The sequence below is a fragment of the Mus caroli genome, unplaced genomic scaffold (assembly GCF_978045245.1).
Source record: "Mus caroli unplaced genomic scaffold, Mus_caroli_1 scaffold_8, whole genome shotgun sequence".
Taxonomy (NCBI): Eukaryota; Metazoa; Chordata; class Mammalia; order Rodentia; family Muridae; genus Mus; species Mus caroli.
The window spans coordinates 29,779,987-29,796,793 of NW_028227263.1; the positions used below are offsets into that span (position 1 = coordinate 29,779,987).

The 16,807-nt window shown below is 50.8% G+C and overlaps 1 protein-coding gene across 7 annotated transcripts in view; it reads left to right on the top strand.

The window, feature by feature from the left end:
* Plekha7 (pleckstrin homology domain containing A7) overlaps window positions 1-16,278 on the top strand; it is a 187,670-nt gene extending 171,392 nt beyond the window's left edge. For 4 of the 7 annotated variants that reach the window (XM_085841373.1, XM_085841374.1, XM_021166776.2 and 1 more), the window contains 8 exons: window positions 2,365-2,553; window positions 2,639-2,756; window positions 3,781-3,884; window positions 4,571-4,771; window positions 6,997-7,152; window positions 10,253-10,386; window positions 11,025-11,164; window positions 14,949-16,278. In XM_085841373.1, the coding sequence (XP_085697499.1) occupies window positions 2,365-2,553; window positions 2,639-2,756; window positions 3,781-3,884; window positions 4,571-4,771; window positions 6,997-7,152; window positions 10,253-10,386; window positions 11,025-11,164; window positions 14,949-14,971 (1,065 nt within the window). In that variant the 3' untranslated portion in view covers window positions 14,972-16,278. Of the gene's footprint in view, window positions 1-2,364; window positions 2,554-2,638; window positions 2,757-3,780; window positions 3,885-4,570; window positions 4,772-6,996; window positions 7,153-10,252; window positions 10,387-11,024; window positions 11,165-12,762; window positions 12,874-14,948 lie in introns of all 7 variants that reach the window. The other 3 variants (XM_085841372.1, XM_029479069.2, XM_085841375.1) reach the window with 1 other exon arrangement.
* The last annotated feature ends 529 nt before the right edge of the window (window positions 16,279-16,807 follow it).

A 16,807-nucleotide genomic window follows, 5' to 3' on the forward strand; every position in this document is an offset into this window, starting at 1 on the left:
AATAAATATCAAATTTGTTTTTGTTTTTCAAGACAGGATTTCTCTGTGTAGCCTTGGCTACACTGGTATTTATTTTGTGGACCAGGCTGGCCTTCAACTTACAGAGATTTGCCTGCCTCTGCCTTCTGAGTGCTGGGATTAAAGGTGTGTGCCACTACCACCACCTACCTTCAATTTTTTTGTTTTGTTTTGTTTTGTTTTGTGTATTTATTTTATTTGTATGAGTACAGTGTAGCTGTCTTCAGAAGCACCAGAAGAGGGCATCAGATCCCATTACCAATGGTTGTGAGCTACCATGTGGTTGCTGGGAATTGAACTCATGACCTCTAGAAGAGTAGTCAGTGCTCTTAACCGCTGAGCCATCTCTCTAGCCCCATTCATTTTTTTTTTAATCTTTTTTTTTTAAGATTTATCTATCCATTATATGTAAGTACACTGTAGCTGTCCCCAGACACTCCAGAAGAGGGCGCCAGATCTCCTTGCGGATGGCCGTGAGCCACCACGTGGTTGCTGGGACCTGAACTCTGGACCTTCGGAAGAGCAGTCGGGTGCTCCTACCCACTGAGCCATCTCACCAGCCCGCCCCATTCATTTTTATTTTTATTTTTTAAATGAAATATCTGGGGCTTGAGAGATAGCTCAGTGATGTAGAACCCTTGCTGCGTTTTAAGAGGATGGAGGTTTGGTTCCCAGCACCAACAGCAGGTGGCTTGCAATCACCTATAACTCCAGCTCCAGGAGATCCGAGGCCTCTGGCTTGCAGGATGTTTGTCCTCATATTCACATACCCACGTGCGGATACATGCACCTATATGTAATGCAAGGGTTTTATTAAAATATCTATTCTGAAAAATGACATTTAAATGTGTCAGTGAATCACAATCAGGCCACCATCCTTCATAGGCCAACCTTCAGACCGAAAAGCAGAGCATGGCCATCACAAGAAGGCCCCCCAACCCCACATCTCCTCCCTTGTTCCCAGTGGTCTTGGCATCTGTAAGTTCCCTTGCCCGTTTCTTCCCTTGACTCTCCATGTTTGCACCCCTAAGCACTTGAATTATGCATGGACAGAACACAGCTAATCTGTCTTCTACACCGTGACTTCACCAGTCCCATTGAGTGCAGGGACCCCGCACTGTGGCTTGACTTGTTTCTTTAATTTACTACCACTTTAAAAACTGGAAAAAGTCTCAGGGTGGTGGTGGTACACGCCTTTAATCCTGGCAGAGGCAGGTAAATCTCTTGAGTTCCAGGCTAGCCAGGACTTAATAGAGAAAATCTGTCTAAAAAAAAAAACCTAAATAAATAAATAAAACTAAAAACCAGTCATGGGTAATTTCAAAGACCACAGGAACAAGAGCCACAGGGAAAGTGTCTAAGAAAATGTCCCTCAGCCACCCTATCTCGCCATTTTCTTCAGTCAAAGGCAATGGGTATTTTGGGTTTCTCTTTGTGGAGAGCTTTCTGGACGCTGGTGATTCTGATGGCTTGTCAGGGCTGGAAACTGTTGATTCTAGGGAGCCTGTGCCTGTCTTAGGCAGATGCCTTTTGCCACAGATATACACGTGCAAACACACTAAAATGTGAAACTTCTCCCCCCCACCCCCCCCCAAAAAATGCTGGGGTTTGTTTGCAGAACCAGCTTGGACTCTTTCCTAAATTCTGTGAAATCCTGAAACAGAAGGTGAGACTAGGGGAAGGAGGGAAGAGTTAATGATGAGGGTACAGCTGTCATCAGTGAGTGAATTTTCAGGCTTGGTCTCCTGGCATGGAAGAGCCACAGCCCCCAAGAAGCCAGCAAGCACACTGAGTACCAAGGAGACTGGCCTTGTCCCCTTCCTCCCTGGAAGTGAGCCAGTGCCTCTCCTGCCTGCCTGTCAGCCCACTAGAGAGACTTTGTAAGAAGGTTCATTTCCAAGAGAAAGAACAGGATGCCAACTGATGAGCAGCTCCCCACACAGAAGGACTCAGCTCTATGTGTGGAGCTGCCTAGAGTCTGCTCAGGCTGAACACTACAGGGCTGGTAGATGTCTGTCCCTGGGGTGTGTGCTGTCACTATCTCAGAAGTAGTGGTCAGCATCTCATCTCCCCTAACAAACGGGCTGAGGAGGCCGGTGTCATTTGACACTGCCAAGAATGTAGATCCAGGACACCAAGTGCTGGAGCTGGGTCACTGTCACCGATAGGTAGCACTTTGAAACTAGAAAGTATGTCAATCAAAGAGAAGAGTTGCAATGGAGGTAGCTCCTCGAAGCTTCCTGGGGTGGGGGGTGATGTGCATCTGAAGTGGCTGACCCTGTGGCAGTGCCTCGTAAGAGCACCCCTTCAATTCCATCCCTCTGGACACTGGATCTCTCTGCACAGGAAGACGAGGCACCTCCCAGGCCACCACTTCCTGAACTCTACAGCCCAGAGGACCAGCCCCCAGCTGTGCCACCACTGCCGAGAGAAGCCACCATCATTCGGCACACATCTGTGCGCGGACTGAAACGACAGTCGGATGAGAGGAAGAGGGACCGGGAGCAGGGCCAGTGTGTGAATGGGGACTTGAAGGTGAGCTGTGAAGACCGGGCGTGTCTACTGAGTGGAAGGGGCAGTGTGACGCTAGTGACCTGACCGTCTAAGACTCTGTCCACAGGTGGAGCTCCGGTCTTACGTGAGCGAGCCAGAGCTGGCCAGCCTCAGTGGGGATGTGCCTCAGCCCTCCTTGAGCCTCGTGGGCTCTGAGAGCAGGTACCAGACGCTGCCAGGCAGAGGTAAGGCAAGACTGTGAATCTTTCAGGCATCTCACTCTTCCTTAGCACTCGCAGCCTCCACTCAGACCTCAGATCCTGGCCTGCAGCTTGAGTCTAACTGTGATTGCTAAGAGAGAGGACAGGTCTGACTTCAGGAGTCGTTTGGTTTTTCTCCCTTTTCTGCCTCCAAGAGCAGCAACAGTGATTGCCCTAAAGTCTGACACTGTTGACCTGTTCTGTATGAGCCTCATACGCAACTGTGTTGGGAGATGGGGCTGTTATGATTCCCATTTTAAAGATCAAGAAACGGAGGCAGGTACTGGAACGATTGCTTAGTGGTTAAGAGGCTCTCCAGCAGGACCCAGGTTCAATTGCCAGCACCCACATGATGGTTCACAACTGTCCACCCAACTCTTGCATGATACACACATGCACACACATGCACACACACACACACACATACACACACGTGTGCGCACACACACACACACCCAATATCCATAATAAATATCCATAAATAAAATTAAGAAAAAGAAACAGAGTGGGTACCAGTCTCAGCTCCAGATCATGTCTCAGTGGGTACCAGCTCTGGCTCCAGATCATGGCAGCCTGCAGGTTGGGGTGCTGGAAACCGCCAGCACTAAGGCCACATCAGACCTGTGTCAGCCTGCGACTCAGGGACTTCTTTCTTCAGCCTATGGTCTCTTCTCTAGGCTCCCCGTTTATCCCTAGCTGGATTCTCCATGAAGCAGAGGGGTGAAGGTTCTTGTATCACGCTTTTCCGCCTGCGGTAGCCCAGCACTTCTTGTATGGAAGCATAGTTAGGGTTGTGTACAGCTCTGTAGGGACAGAGGCCACCCAGGCCAACCCTCTTCTCTCTGTGTGTCCTGCCTCACCTAGGCCCAAGGAGAAAAGACCAGGACAAGTGTGTTGTTTGCAGGGCTCTTTGGTCCCTCCGGAGAGGGATGTGTGTGAGAGGGTGATTAGGGAGGGCTTGGGGTGTGTCCAACCACAGCACACATACACCTGAGTCTTCCTTGCTTAGGGCTCTCAGGCTCCACGTCCAGGCTCCAGCAGTCGTCCACCATTGCTCCCTATGTCACACTCCGGAGGGGGCTGAATGCCGAAAACAGCAGTGCGACCTTCTCTGTAAGTGGCTGTGGGATGTGGAGGGACTCACACTCCATAGAAGGAAGGGGCCCTGGGATGGCAGTGACCAGTGAGTCATGGGGAACTTAGGATCTCCTCTCTCCCTCTCCTTCTCCCTCCCCCCTTCCCTCTCTCAACATATACACACACACACACCACTCATCAAAAAGGCCATTACACTGCCATCTCTGTTTTCTGATAACTGCCAAGCCTGTCAGGGCGGTGCGAAGCCCAGGAGACCTGTACCCTAGGTTCACCCTGGATTGCCAGCTCAGCTGGGTAAGCCCAGCCTCGGGGTCAGCCTCTGCCCAGAAACCTCATTAGGACGAGGGGCATTGGATAATTAGAGGAAGTGATTTTCTGTGGCTAGGATGAGCCCAAAGAGTGTATGAGAAAGAGACTAAGCAGGAAGAGGACAGGGGTGTGTGTGACTTAATTGGTAGAGTATTTGCCTATCATGTACAAGCCCCTGGGTTTGATCAGTCCCCAACACTGCATAAATCAGGCTTGATTGTCAACACCTGTAATCCCAGCATTTGGGAGGAATAGCTGGGAGGGCCAGGAGTTTAAGGTTATTCTTGGCTAAGTAGTGAACTTAAGGCCAGCCTAGGCTGAGACGCTGCACGACAAGCAGAAAGAAGCAGTGCCCCTCGCCCCATCTCCTCTGTGTCTCGCTTCCTCCTCAGAGACCCAAGAGTGCCTTGGAGCGCCTGTACTCGGGGGACCACCAGCGGGGCAAGATGAGTGCGGAGGAACAGCTGGAGCGGATGAAACGGCACCAGAAGGCTCTGGTCCGAGAGCGCAAGAGGACCCTGAGCCAAGGAGAGAGGACGGGTCTGCTCTCAGCCCGATACCTCAGCCAGCCACTGTCAGGAGATCTCGGCTCAGTATGTTAGGCGGGGCTGGGACAGAGGCCAGAACTTCCCCGAGTCCCCCAAGCAGACTCAAGTCCCCTTCCAGGGTGACTTACTTGGTTGATAGACCGTCCCAAGGGGCTGCTTGTCCACAACTCCAGCTGCACGTGTGAGCTGGCCAGAGGATGACCGGGAAACAAAGCAGTAGGGAGTCTAGCAGTAGAGGCCTCATCCTTTTTCCACGCTGAATGGGAGGAGGCTCTGGGCTCAACGAAGGACTTGAGAATGTAGGATTCCAGTAGAGCAAGATGGGAAGGAACGTTATGATATGCATCTCAACCACACAGCCTCCCAAGCAGATACTGCAGCCAAGGGAGGCAACTCAATAAGGTGCTGGTGGTCTCCCACAGCCCGCGGGGCTGGGGCCTCAGGTACTCAGGAGGGCTGGGGAAATTGGTGCTGCTCCTGGTGGCGGGCGCTGCACCTGCCCACGGTTGCCTTAGGCCCATTGTGGGGACATTGCATTTGGCTTTGGGGTTTGGAGCCCCCAGTTCCCCAGCCCTCTAGCCTGACTGCTCCCTCCCTAATTCATTGCACAAGCTCCTACGCTTCTAGTGTCCGCCGCTCATTGCCTCTAATCCTGCCTGATTGTCTCTACAGACGCTCTGAATTGGTACTGGCCCCTCTCTAACCAGCCAGTGCTGTCTCTGACCAGGCTTGTACTAGCAGTTCTTGGCTCCCTAGACTAGCAGGCATCCCTAGGTGTTGCTTACCTTCCCACTGCCCTGCTTTGTGTAGGCCAACTGACTGGTAATTCACCCATCCAAAAAGCTGCTCTGTGAGGACCACAGTCATTAGCAGTGGTCTGGGCATTGGGGATTTACCAATTCCATGCCTTACCCTGGACAGTAAACATCAGCTTTAGAGAGTGCGTAGTCTGAGGCCATTTGGTAATTCCTCCTATCCCATCATGCAATTCCTTATCGCTTTTGTAATTCTGATTTAGTAGCTTGAATAGATAGCAAAATAAACTGTATTCAGAGGGCCTCTCTGCAGCTGTTAGTCACCAAATGACTAGAATAGTGACTTTAAAAGCTATAAACCCATTAACTTTCAAGTATTATAAGTGAACATCAGAACCCTGACTTTCTACAACCTGCTGTCTGGGATACAGAGAGTATTTGAGATCCACAACTCCAATCCTTTGTGCTTTTTCTTTGGGGGAAAAAAAGGCTTGTGTAAGTCTCCTCAGCGCCAATAAACATGTTGCTTCCCATGACGGATTGGCGTGGTTCTTCTGCAGTGTAGCTTGCAGAGTGCGGTGAACTTTTGCTGTTTGTGGAAGCAATCAGGCTGGATTTAAATGAGGACTTGTCTCTTTTTGAGCACTTGTGAGCGTGTAAGGAATTGTGTGTTTTCTTTGTGAACCATTAAATGTATCCCTGGACTTCAGTTGCCTAAGTCGTCCAAACTGTAATTGGAAAACCATCACCACACACAATTCTGTTGGTTTGCTACGGAGGACCGGAGCTTGTGCATGAATGTGTGGAGCGTGCTGACAGGGTGACAGGATCCGGGTCCAGGTGCTTGTGAGGTATCTTTGGCTGCTGGGGTATTGTGAGATGAATGGAGTGAGAGAGAGGAGGTGACCTGAGGCATTAAGTATAGTCTCATCCTCACAAGAGAGTCCTTTGTTCTTTTAAGGTCAGAGGTCTGAAGTGAACAGGAAGCCATCTTGGAGCTGCCCACACATGCCTGGGTAGATTTTTCCCTCCTGGGAAGAGATATTGATACAAAGTTGCCACTGTGAAACAGCCTTGGAGCAATTCCGTCTGATCTCACTTTTAGTTTGTTTTCTAGTTTAAGGAAACTGTCTTCTCTCAAATGGTTACCATTTTCCACTGCCCTTTGCAACACTGGTGGTCAACCAACTCCTTGGTACTGATTGGAACTCTTACCAATTGCTGGGTCCCTGTGGACCACTGTAGGCTTAAAGTCATGGGTCTTCCTCCAGGACCCTACAGATGCACATTTGAATACTCAGAGATCCTAGATCAGAGCACAGCCAGCAGTGTGGAAGAGGCCACGGGACGAAGGCAGAGGCCAGTTTTCAGTTACACACACACACACACACACACACAGCTATGACACTTGCCTAATGTCTCAAAAGTCCGTCTTCCCAGGACCTCAGGCCTCAGGGCCCTGTGTGGCTCTTGAATGGGTCGGAAAGTGAGGTTAACCCTCTCCTCTGTTGCCAGTGGAAGCGAGAACAAGAGTTTGACCTGCAGCTGCTGGAGCGGGCTGCGCAGGGGGACAGAAAAGACAAAGAGGAGGGCTGGCTGAAAGTGCAAGCCACACCTGTCATGGAGTTGGACCTGGAGCCACAAGACTATGACTTGGACATCAGCAGAAAGGTGAGGATAGGGGCTTCCTTCATGCTTTCTAGAAGTCACCAGGCAGGGTTCAGCTTCACTGTTGCCCAGAAGGTCCGGAGGCTTGAGATCGTAAAGGCGTCTGTGTTCGAAATCACACTTAAGCCAATTTCTGGACTTGGGAGCAAATTGTGCCCCTGTACCTTAATGGTGATGTGGGGAGAATTAAGTGACTCAGCATGTTCCCAAGAGGATTAGAAAATGTTCCCTGGATCATTAGTGGTGGCCCTCGAAAATGACCTCTTAGGCAGACGGTAACTATCATACGTGGTGGGAAAATACAGGGCAGGTCTGAAAAGTCACAGGAGACATTTCCAGCCAGGACTGGAGCCAATTTCGATCTGAACTCTTCTGCTGCCCTCTAGTGGCTCACTTGCCTCATAACAGGTCAGGCCTAGGAAAACAAGGCAGGAGAAAGGAAGGGAGGGAGTGCCAGTCAGAGGCTTCTAGACATCCCTGGTCACCTGTGGTCTGTGGGCAGTGTCTGCAGCGGTTTCAGTCCTTTGTGTCCCTAGCACTAGGATGGCACGCAGTCGGCATGCTATAAATGTCTGCTGGTGGAAGACATTGCTATATGAATTTTCAGTGCCCCAAAGCATTTGTATAGGAACTTGGCCTGCTGCATTTCCCCAGGTGTAGGCTGAGTTTGGGTGAGACTCCAAGTCTTCCACGGGTGCCCCACTTAGGCAGAGGGGGAACTTTGCCACTGTTGTTGTTGGGGGAGGGGGCGGGTGTATGTGTGTTAAAATCTGGGTCTCACACATGCCAAGTACATAGAACTACATACCTAGCCCTCCCATTTCAAGAGACAGGGCAGATCCATTTACAGGTTTTTTGGTTTTTTGGGGTTTTTTTTTTCCTTTGAATGGTTAGGGATTCATGGGGGAGAGGAGCTCTGAGAACAAAGAGAACACTGTAGGTAACTCAGTACTTGAGTTTCTAGGTTCTTGGTTCTTGCAGTCAGTAAATTCAGCCTCCTGCCCCCAGGTCTTTTTCTCTGACAGCCTAAACAGTAGCTGCCAACAGTCTGGCGTCTTTCTTAGTCACAAAGAGCCTCCATGTGCTATTGGCAATGCGAGACTGCCCTCTGCTGTCCTTCCTTATCTCTAACCTAAATCCTCCTGCTACAATGCAGTCTACTTCCTACTCTAGATCTGTCCTGGTCGGATGACAGATTTTTCTTGCCACCTTTCAACAAACTGAAGGGCCACGTGGGTTCAGTTCTGCTACTGAGACCAAAATCCACCCAGTCAGGGTGGAAGAAAACTACGTTGAGGCAAATTAAGATGACATTTTGAAAATCACAAGCTTAAACAGTCCTAAAAGTGTGGACAGAGGTTTTCAGAACTTTAGATAGCGGGTTAAAAGCAGGGATTCCCACTGGTGCTGGGGGGGAAAATTAACTTTATTTATTTATTTTTTTAATTTAAAATGTACTGAGACAACCGATAGAGTTGGTTCTTTCCTACCATGTAGGTCCCCAACATCAAACGAGTCATTAGCCTTGGCAGCAAGCACTTTACCTAGTGAGCCATCTCTCAAATGCACAAATTAAACATTCTTGCAGGATGGGGTGCTATGAAGACTGAATCTGTATGTAGCGTGGGGGGAGGGGCCTTGTCACCAGAGCACTTTCCCAGAGGAAAGAATGAGAGAGCTTTTAGGAAAGGTAACTTAGATAAACCTGCAGAGTCAGGCTGGGGGGCAGGTGGAGAACTGAAGAGAGGACCATCAGTCTTCATCCTTAGGTGAAGGTAAAAATCTATGCTCTGCCCAGAAGTATGAAAAGCACCTTGGTTATTAACCAGTTGCATGCTGTTACTGCTGGTTTAAGCTTTTCAGTCAGTCAGGTCTGACCTGTTTGCCCCCCAAACTCAGAAGTCTGTTTGAGATGGGAAAGGTTTTACTACGGTTCTGTCAGCTCACCCATCAGTTTTGGGTGGTCTCTAAGCTGCCTGGCTCTGGTTCAACCTTTTTTGTTTGTTTATTTGGTTGGTTGGACTTTGTTATTTTCTGTTTTGAGACAGGACCTTTCTAGGTAGCCCTGGCTGGCCTAGAACTCACTGTGTAGACTAGAGATCCACTTGTCTCTGCCTCTCCAGTGCTGGGATTAAATACACATACTATCTCACAGCCCTGAAATAGGGCTTCACTTACTGAAGGACTACTAAGTGCCAGGTCCCTAAATTAGACAGAGCAGAAGAAAGCTCCCTAGGTGGGAAGGACACTAGAGCTCCCACTGAGCCCGTGTGGCTGAATCAAGTGCTTCCTGTGAGAGTCTCAGCGCGTTGCCTGCCTTCTGTTTCCCTTTCCCTTGGCCTCTAGAAAGCTGTCTAGTGTAGCAGGAAGAGCATGTGCTTCGATATGAGACTCAGGTCCTTAGTTCCACAACTGATTAATTTGATGATCTTAGCAAGTTTCTTCACCAATATGTGTGTGTGTGTGGTGGGGGGGGGGGAGTGCTGGGTGAACTGTGGGGAACAGGCCTGGAGCAAGAGTGGGGTTGAGGCATGTCCAATCCCTAGAAATCTTGTCCTGATATTGGCAGGAGCAGGATCATGCTCCCTCCACACCCCCCAAGACACACACACACACGTACCCTGCCTGGGCCTGCATATCCCAGTGCACGTAGACATTTGCCACACCAGAGGAAGTCACATAGCCAGGCAGCCAGGTTAAACCTCTTTTCCTTTCATAAGGTCCTGGCCAGCAGCACCTGGAATTCTTCCTTATGCAAATGAGGCATCCCTGGCACCTTTGCCCCAGCCAGTGATGCACACTCACCCTAAAGCCTCTACCCACTCCCCAAAGGGTTAAATAGCCTCTGTTTCCCCCCAATTAAACAAGCAGTCAGTGAAGCCTGTCTCCCTTCCCCTGAGGTCTCCAACACCCCATCACCATCATGCTCTCAGGCCACCAGTCTGATGATGGGCAACTCTGCTGTTAAGGGAGGGGGAACAGGGTGGTAATGACGTCTGTAGACTTTGATGCTTCCTCACAGGGTAGGAAGGGTGGGGAAAACATGTCTCAGACCAGAGCGTCTGAGCCTACCCTCCTTCCTGCCACCTGATCCTCTCCCCAGCTGTCTAAACCAGAGAAGGTCTCCATCCCCGAGCGATATGTGGAACTAGACCCTGAGGAACCACCCAGCCTGGAGGAGCTGCAGGCACGGTACCAAAAGGCGGAGAAGATACGGAATATCCTTGCCCGGTCAAGGTCAGCCCCTACTTGCTCAAATCTAGAAGTCTCACAGACTCCATCTCAGGTGACAGCTCAGCCATGAGAAGACCCAGGCCAGGCTGACTGGTCAATATTTTGCTAGGCTTTGTTTCAAATGAATTCCTCTGAAGGGGTCAGCAGGTGCTCCAACAGGAAAGCTTGCCTCAGTTACCAAAAAGGTGCTGAAGAACTTGTGAAGGGTTCCCGTCCCAGGTCCATGTCCCCAGATCTGTCCCCAGTGACTGGCAAGTGTGGGCCACTTAGCTAGACATTAGTGAGGTGGACTTAATGGAGGTCACTTTCACTGATGGTCCTCTTAACACCTGTGCCCACACTCCATTATGGATTCATAGATGGGCCCCGCCTTTACCCATTTCCTGAACCCTGAGCTTGGACAACAGGAAGTGGTTTTTCTGACCTCTGAGCTCTCCTTTCAGAGTTACACTAGCCATTTCATATCTGGATTTATCAGGAACCCCCAGCCGGAACCCTTAGCTTGAGGCCTAAGGAGGAACTGAGTTGTGTTCTACTGCCCCCAAAGTGTTGAAGATTCACCTCCCTGCAGCCAGGGAGATACATGTGGGGCTGATGGCTGGGGTATCGAGACTTACAGTCTTCTCTCTGATCCCCAACAGCATGTGCAACCTGCAGCCACCGGGCCAGGACCGCAGCAGCCTGGCCGACCTGGACTCGCAGCTGCAGGAGCAGGAACGGATAATCAACATTTCCTATGCCCTGGCCTCCGAGGCCTCGAAGCGCAGCAAACAGGTAGCAGGTAAGGCTGTGGGTGCCACCCTCCAGGGCCCAGTCCCCTGCCTGCTGCTCTCAGTGACATGTCCTAGAGCCAGGAAGTTAGCAGAGGTTGGCAGGCAAGGGTGTATTCTCTGCCCTGCCTGACCCAAGTGACAGAAGAGCTGCCACACAGCTCCATATCTGCCATCTCTGAGACAAGGTGACAGGGACATTTCTTTCCTTAGGAAGAAGGGGCAGACATGACACTGGAGCAGGGCTTTCATGGTGGGGCAAAGCAAAGAGCTCCTCTGACCTTTGCCTAGAAACCCTTCCTTGGTCCCCAAGCCAAAGCCACTCACTCAACCTTGTCAGTGACCTATGGCAGAAAGTAGAATGAGAATTGAGGCTTTGCCAGCCTAGCCAAAAGAATGTCACCACAGAAGCAGCACACGGCTGCTGTGTTATATATGAAGGATGCTCTAAACATGTGTCTGTAAACCCAGTGGTCAGGAAGCTGAGGCAGGAGGATTGCTGCATGCATGCTAGGTTAGCCTGGACTATGGAGTGAGACCCTGTCATAAAGAAAACAGTTAGAAAAGGGACTGTGGACTCCTCCCTCTGTTCACATCTCCCTTTCTGTGGTAGCCTTACAGTTCCCTGGTATAGTTTGCCCCTTATATGGAGGCCATTGTGTCTTTATGTGGTGTCCCTGGCCAGCTATACTTCTGAGACGGACAGCCAGAGGACTCAGAGTGGTACCATTCTATCTCCTGGTCCTCTAACACACCTGGCCGAGTGTGAGGCCAGCGGGCCCTGTGGCTGCCAACCCTGGGGAGTCTGGAGTGGGGAGCAGCCTGGGCATCGCTTTTGGAGGCCTGTGAGTGACAAATGATGACACAGATGCCAGACTCTCAGGAGCAGCCTGTTCCCTGTCCCATGTCCTGATGCAGTGCAGCTGCTAGAAATACAGCCTTGTGTGGTGCCTGATTCCCACCTAGGGAGGTGTAGACTGGGTGATTGGGATTTCAAAGTCATTCTTGATTCTATAGCAAGTGTAGGCCCAGCATAGACCACACCATGGCCCTGTCTCAAAACCAAACCAGACTAAAGCAGAGTCTCTGACGTCTCTGCTGGCCCCGTTCTGTCCAAGGCATGTAGAGGGCCTGAAAGCAGGCTTGTGTTGCTCTGTGGCTGGGACTTAGGCAATCCTATCTCAGCAGCCCTTGAGCCCCTCCCTGAGAGGCTGCCCCTGCCCTCCAAGCACCTCCTCGTGCTGTGCTTGCGCCCACTCTGCCTCCACATCTTAGGTGGTACCCAGGGCCTCTGGTATGCTGGGCTGACCCACCAGTCACTGAGCTACCCTCCCAGCTTGCTCTCACTCTGACCAATCCCTTCTGCTTCCTCCCTCACAGCTGATGACCCCAGCCCTGACCTCTTGTTCTGTACCTTTCTTTGCTCTTGCTCTCTTCCCTGAATCAGAAACTACAGGCAAGCTAGGCCTCATGGATCTGCCCCCAGGACCAGGCCATTAGTTGTGGGGCAGTCGGACCAGGCCACACAGTCTTGCCAGGCAGGGCATAAGGTGGTGTGGGTGGGCAGATCACTCTAACACACTGCTTGATTCCTGTGTGCTCTGTCTAGTGCAGCAGCTGGCCCTCCTCCCGCCTAAAGCCCCCCTGTCCTCCAGGACGGTGCCACCTTACCCCCCCTTAAGCAACGGACTGCACTACACCTTTGTCTAACACCTTCCAAGTAAGAGTCTCTGCCTAGCTGGCCTGCTGCTGTGCACCCTGTAGTCTCAGCATGCCCCTCCTGCCTTCCCACTGCCACTGAGTTGACTGCAATGCCACCTGCTGTTGCTTCCTTCCATTGGCACTGCGGCCGCTGAAGGGTGGGATGGAGAACCTGCCAGAGATGGTAGACAGAAGTTCACCTTTAAGGAACTCAGGTCTCAGAGCTCAAAAGAGGTCGGCATCAAAGGTGCTACTGTGCTGAAATACCTTGGGGGAGTTTCCAGCCCTTTATCTCTATTAGATGATGTCGCCTTTTGGAGGAGTCATGCTGCAAAACTGTATAGTTGAGGTACAAGAAAAGAACTGAAAAAAAAAAAAACACAGCTTCTCACATTTTAAGTCCATTTAGGATTTTGTGCTGGGCTGCCCTCACAGCTAGCTGCCCTGGGCCATGGGTTGGACATATCTTCTAGGGTACTAGCTGTACTTACCGAAGGCAGCTTGATGCCCCCCCAAACAGCACAGGCCACGTAGAGACCGGGTTACAGCCCAGAGTTACAGAGACAGGCAGACCCTGAGGGACTGGGCTCAGCCCTCCACACAGCAAGGCTGCCTTAGGGAAGAGACAGAGGCAGGTCCAGGAGCACAACCCATCAGGATGCTTGGTAAGTCCCCATGAAGTGAATGGCTGACAAGGACAGGCAAGTATGGCAGATTTCTGAGTTCGAGGCCAGCCTGGTCTACAGAGTGAGTTCCAGGATAGCCAGGGCTATACAGTGAAACCCTGTCTTGAAAAACAAAAACAAAAACAAAAAAACCAAACCAAACCAAACAAAAAATAAACAAACAAAAAAGGACAGGCAGTAGGTATAGGAAGATGCTCCACCCTCACTACCCAAACCCCCACCCCCATCCCAACCCCCTCTAGGAGCCAGCAGGCCCAGCTCCTGACCAGTTGTGAGTGAATTCATAGCTTCCATCCGCTGCCCCGTCTGTATCCTCACCTGGACCACAGCCATCACGCCAGAGCTCCCTGCAGCCAGTCTCTCCCTAACAGTCTGCCTTGCTGTCAGTTTGCACAGTTCCCTTCTCCTTCCTTTCCTGGATTATGGTTAACTGTGCTGAGGGACTGCTGTGTGTTAGGCATTGTGCTGAGTGTTTCCTGATCCTCACAACCACCCTATAAAGCTGTTCACTCCATTTTGTATCCAAGGAGATGCAGCTCAGACACCTGAGGGACCTGCCCAAGGAGATGAAGCTTGTGTCAGGGTGCTAAGCCCTTTGGTATGAACTTTTTTGCTGGCTTGTAGGCTCATCTGGGCCACCCCCAGAAGCTCCAAGGGTCTGCAGAACAGGCTGATGGGGGTCTCGTTTTACACGGGGGCCCTCCAACTTAGGACTGCCCCTGCTTCAGAGCCGGCACACTCTAGCCAGCCTGAGAGCAGGAGGAGGTAAGCTAGCTTGGGCCTAGTCTGACCATCAGGAGGGGTAGAGTAGACCTCCATGGAAAGCTGCAGCCATGGCCTTTGTAAAGGCCTCTGGGACTTACCAGGACCATAGATAGACAGACAGACAGACAGACAGATAGATAATAGAAATCTGAGCAGGCAGAGGTGCCAGTGAGAGGCTCTGTTTGCTCTAGCTTTTTAAGCCCCACACTCTGTCTTGTGCTAGGCCTTAGATGCTCTCTCCAGAGCTCAGCCATGCTTCTTCCTGTCATGGCACCACAGGCAGGCTAGAACCACTCTGTTCTTAGATTAGAAAGCAAGGTCAGAGAGGCAGGCTATCTGGTCCTCCAGAGAATACAGGGCAGAGCTATGTACCCCACAAGGCTTGCCCAGGTCTCTGCTTACTGCAGGGGTAAGTTTATGAACTAGTGTGGGTGCAGTATGTTTCCTAGAAATGGAAGGAAAATGAAGCCCAATGCTTTGGGTCATAGAAGAAAAGTTCCCTTGACAGCGGCCGCCTTGCCCACACACCCTGCTCTCTTGCTCCATCTGCCAGCCCCTTTCATGCGTGTGCACAAACATGCCCACTCTTAGGACAAGAACAAAGGTCCGCCAGCCTCTCATTGTCTCCTGTACTTTTTGCCAGCCCAGGCAGTAACAGACCCATGATCCACTGTGCAGAGGAGAAGCCTGGAGCCGGGGACCCAGCGAAACCAGCGTCTTCTTGGAGTATGGTTCTCTCTGCCCCAGTGGAAACCCTTCCAGCTGAGCAGGGGCTCTGGCTGGAGGACAGAGCAACCCACCCACCATGGTGGGTGCAGCCTGGAACCAGGGCTCCATCCTAACACACGCCTATTCTTTTCAGTCCAGATACCTTTTGACAGATGACAGAAGCACTTTTGATACATGATGTGAAATATACTGTATTTTAGAATCAGAATATATTTTATAATGCTCACCTGGAGGACTGAATGGCTGGTAAGGTGAGCCTGCAGGGTTTTGTAGTCACACATAGGGATTCAGGTACTATGGGGGTGGGGTGGCAGAGTGGGTGGGGAGAGGAGCAAGGCAAGCAGGGCCATTTCCACCCCTCATGAGCCCAGGCAGTGCAGGGTTCCAGGCTGTACTTCCTGTGGATTCCAGTATGGAGCTCATCACGCTGTCCAGGAAATGAGAGTCAGTTAACTGCAGAGGTCCACATCCCTGAACCGATGCCCAACCCTGGAAACTCCACCTGGATGGCCCCACGGAGCCTGTCTGTGCCTTGGCCCTTGGTTCTGACTGAGGAGCAGCCATGTGCTCGAAAGCCTTGACTTCTTCAGCTGTTGGTGAAGTTCTCTCAGCAGACAATTCTCAGAAGAAAGAAAAAAGCCACTGTGAAGTGGAAAGCGAGATGTGTTAAAGCAATAACTGGGCATTAGGTGGCATCTGCTTACAAATGCCTAGCCTTGAGCCATCCCTCCAGCCAGGCTGTTCTAAAGGACCTCTGCTGCCTGCTGTGGGGGAACCCAGGACAGTTTCCTCTGACTAGGTCTGGTGAGGTGGACAGGCAGGGCCAGGACACAGGATTGTGACTTGACTCCAGCCCAGCTGAGGAGGAGGTGGCCGTGCCAGACTCAGTGTTTTGTCCCTTTATTTAACTTGTCTCAAGATATTCTACATGCAGGAAGCAGTGAAAACCATAAACACCTTCACTGGGTGGAGCCGCATTTTAAACGAAAATTTGTCTTTGACTATGCTTAAAAGAAGAAAACGAATCCTTGAATATATTTAGAAGTTACTGTCTATTTTTAACTAACTCCATATGCTGCCAGTATCAACTTCATGACATTTGCCAAAATAAGATTTTATTTTTTGCCTTTATAAGATTTTGTTGGAAAAATGAAATGAATATTTTGCAAGAAAAAGTTAATTTAAATAAAAGTGTAATGGTTTGCAAAAAAAAAAGTGATGTATAGATTAAAATATTAACCTCATCCGTGTCCTGGCTCTTGCTGGCTGTATTCATTCACCATGGACTGTGTGCCCTTACCCTGTGTCAACTCTCTGCCTCCCCCTTTCTGTGTTCACGAATGAAAGAGCCTCCTCACTGACAGCTCCTTGACATTTGAGTGAGTTTGGAGGCCTGAGGGGTGAGGTTCCCTTTCCCACCCGCCCAGGCAAGGATCCCTATTTGGGGCCAGTTTGGGCTGGCCGGGCCCAATCTCATCCAAGACAGCAGAAGTGGTACAACGGACCCCCATCCAACCCACACACTGTGCCCATTAAAATGAGGCCTGTTAGTGATGGACCGTTGCAAACTGGATTTGCATTTAATTCATCTTGACTTGGGATGCATGCTCAAAGCAGGAGACCAGGGGCCAGTTTGGTTTAGAGATGTGTGCGTTTCCAAGTTCCTGCACGGCCAAGGAGTGTGTTGGAGGTTTGGAGAAGCCTTCCAAGTGTTTAAACTGGGAAGAGTGGATTCCCAGGCATTCTGGATGGGTAGAAGGGAGAGCTGCCGTT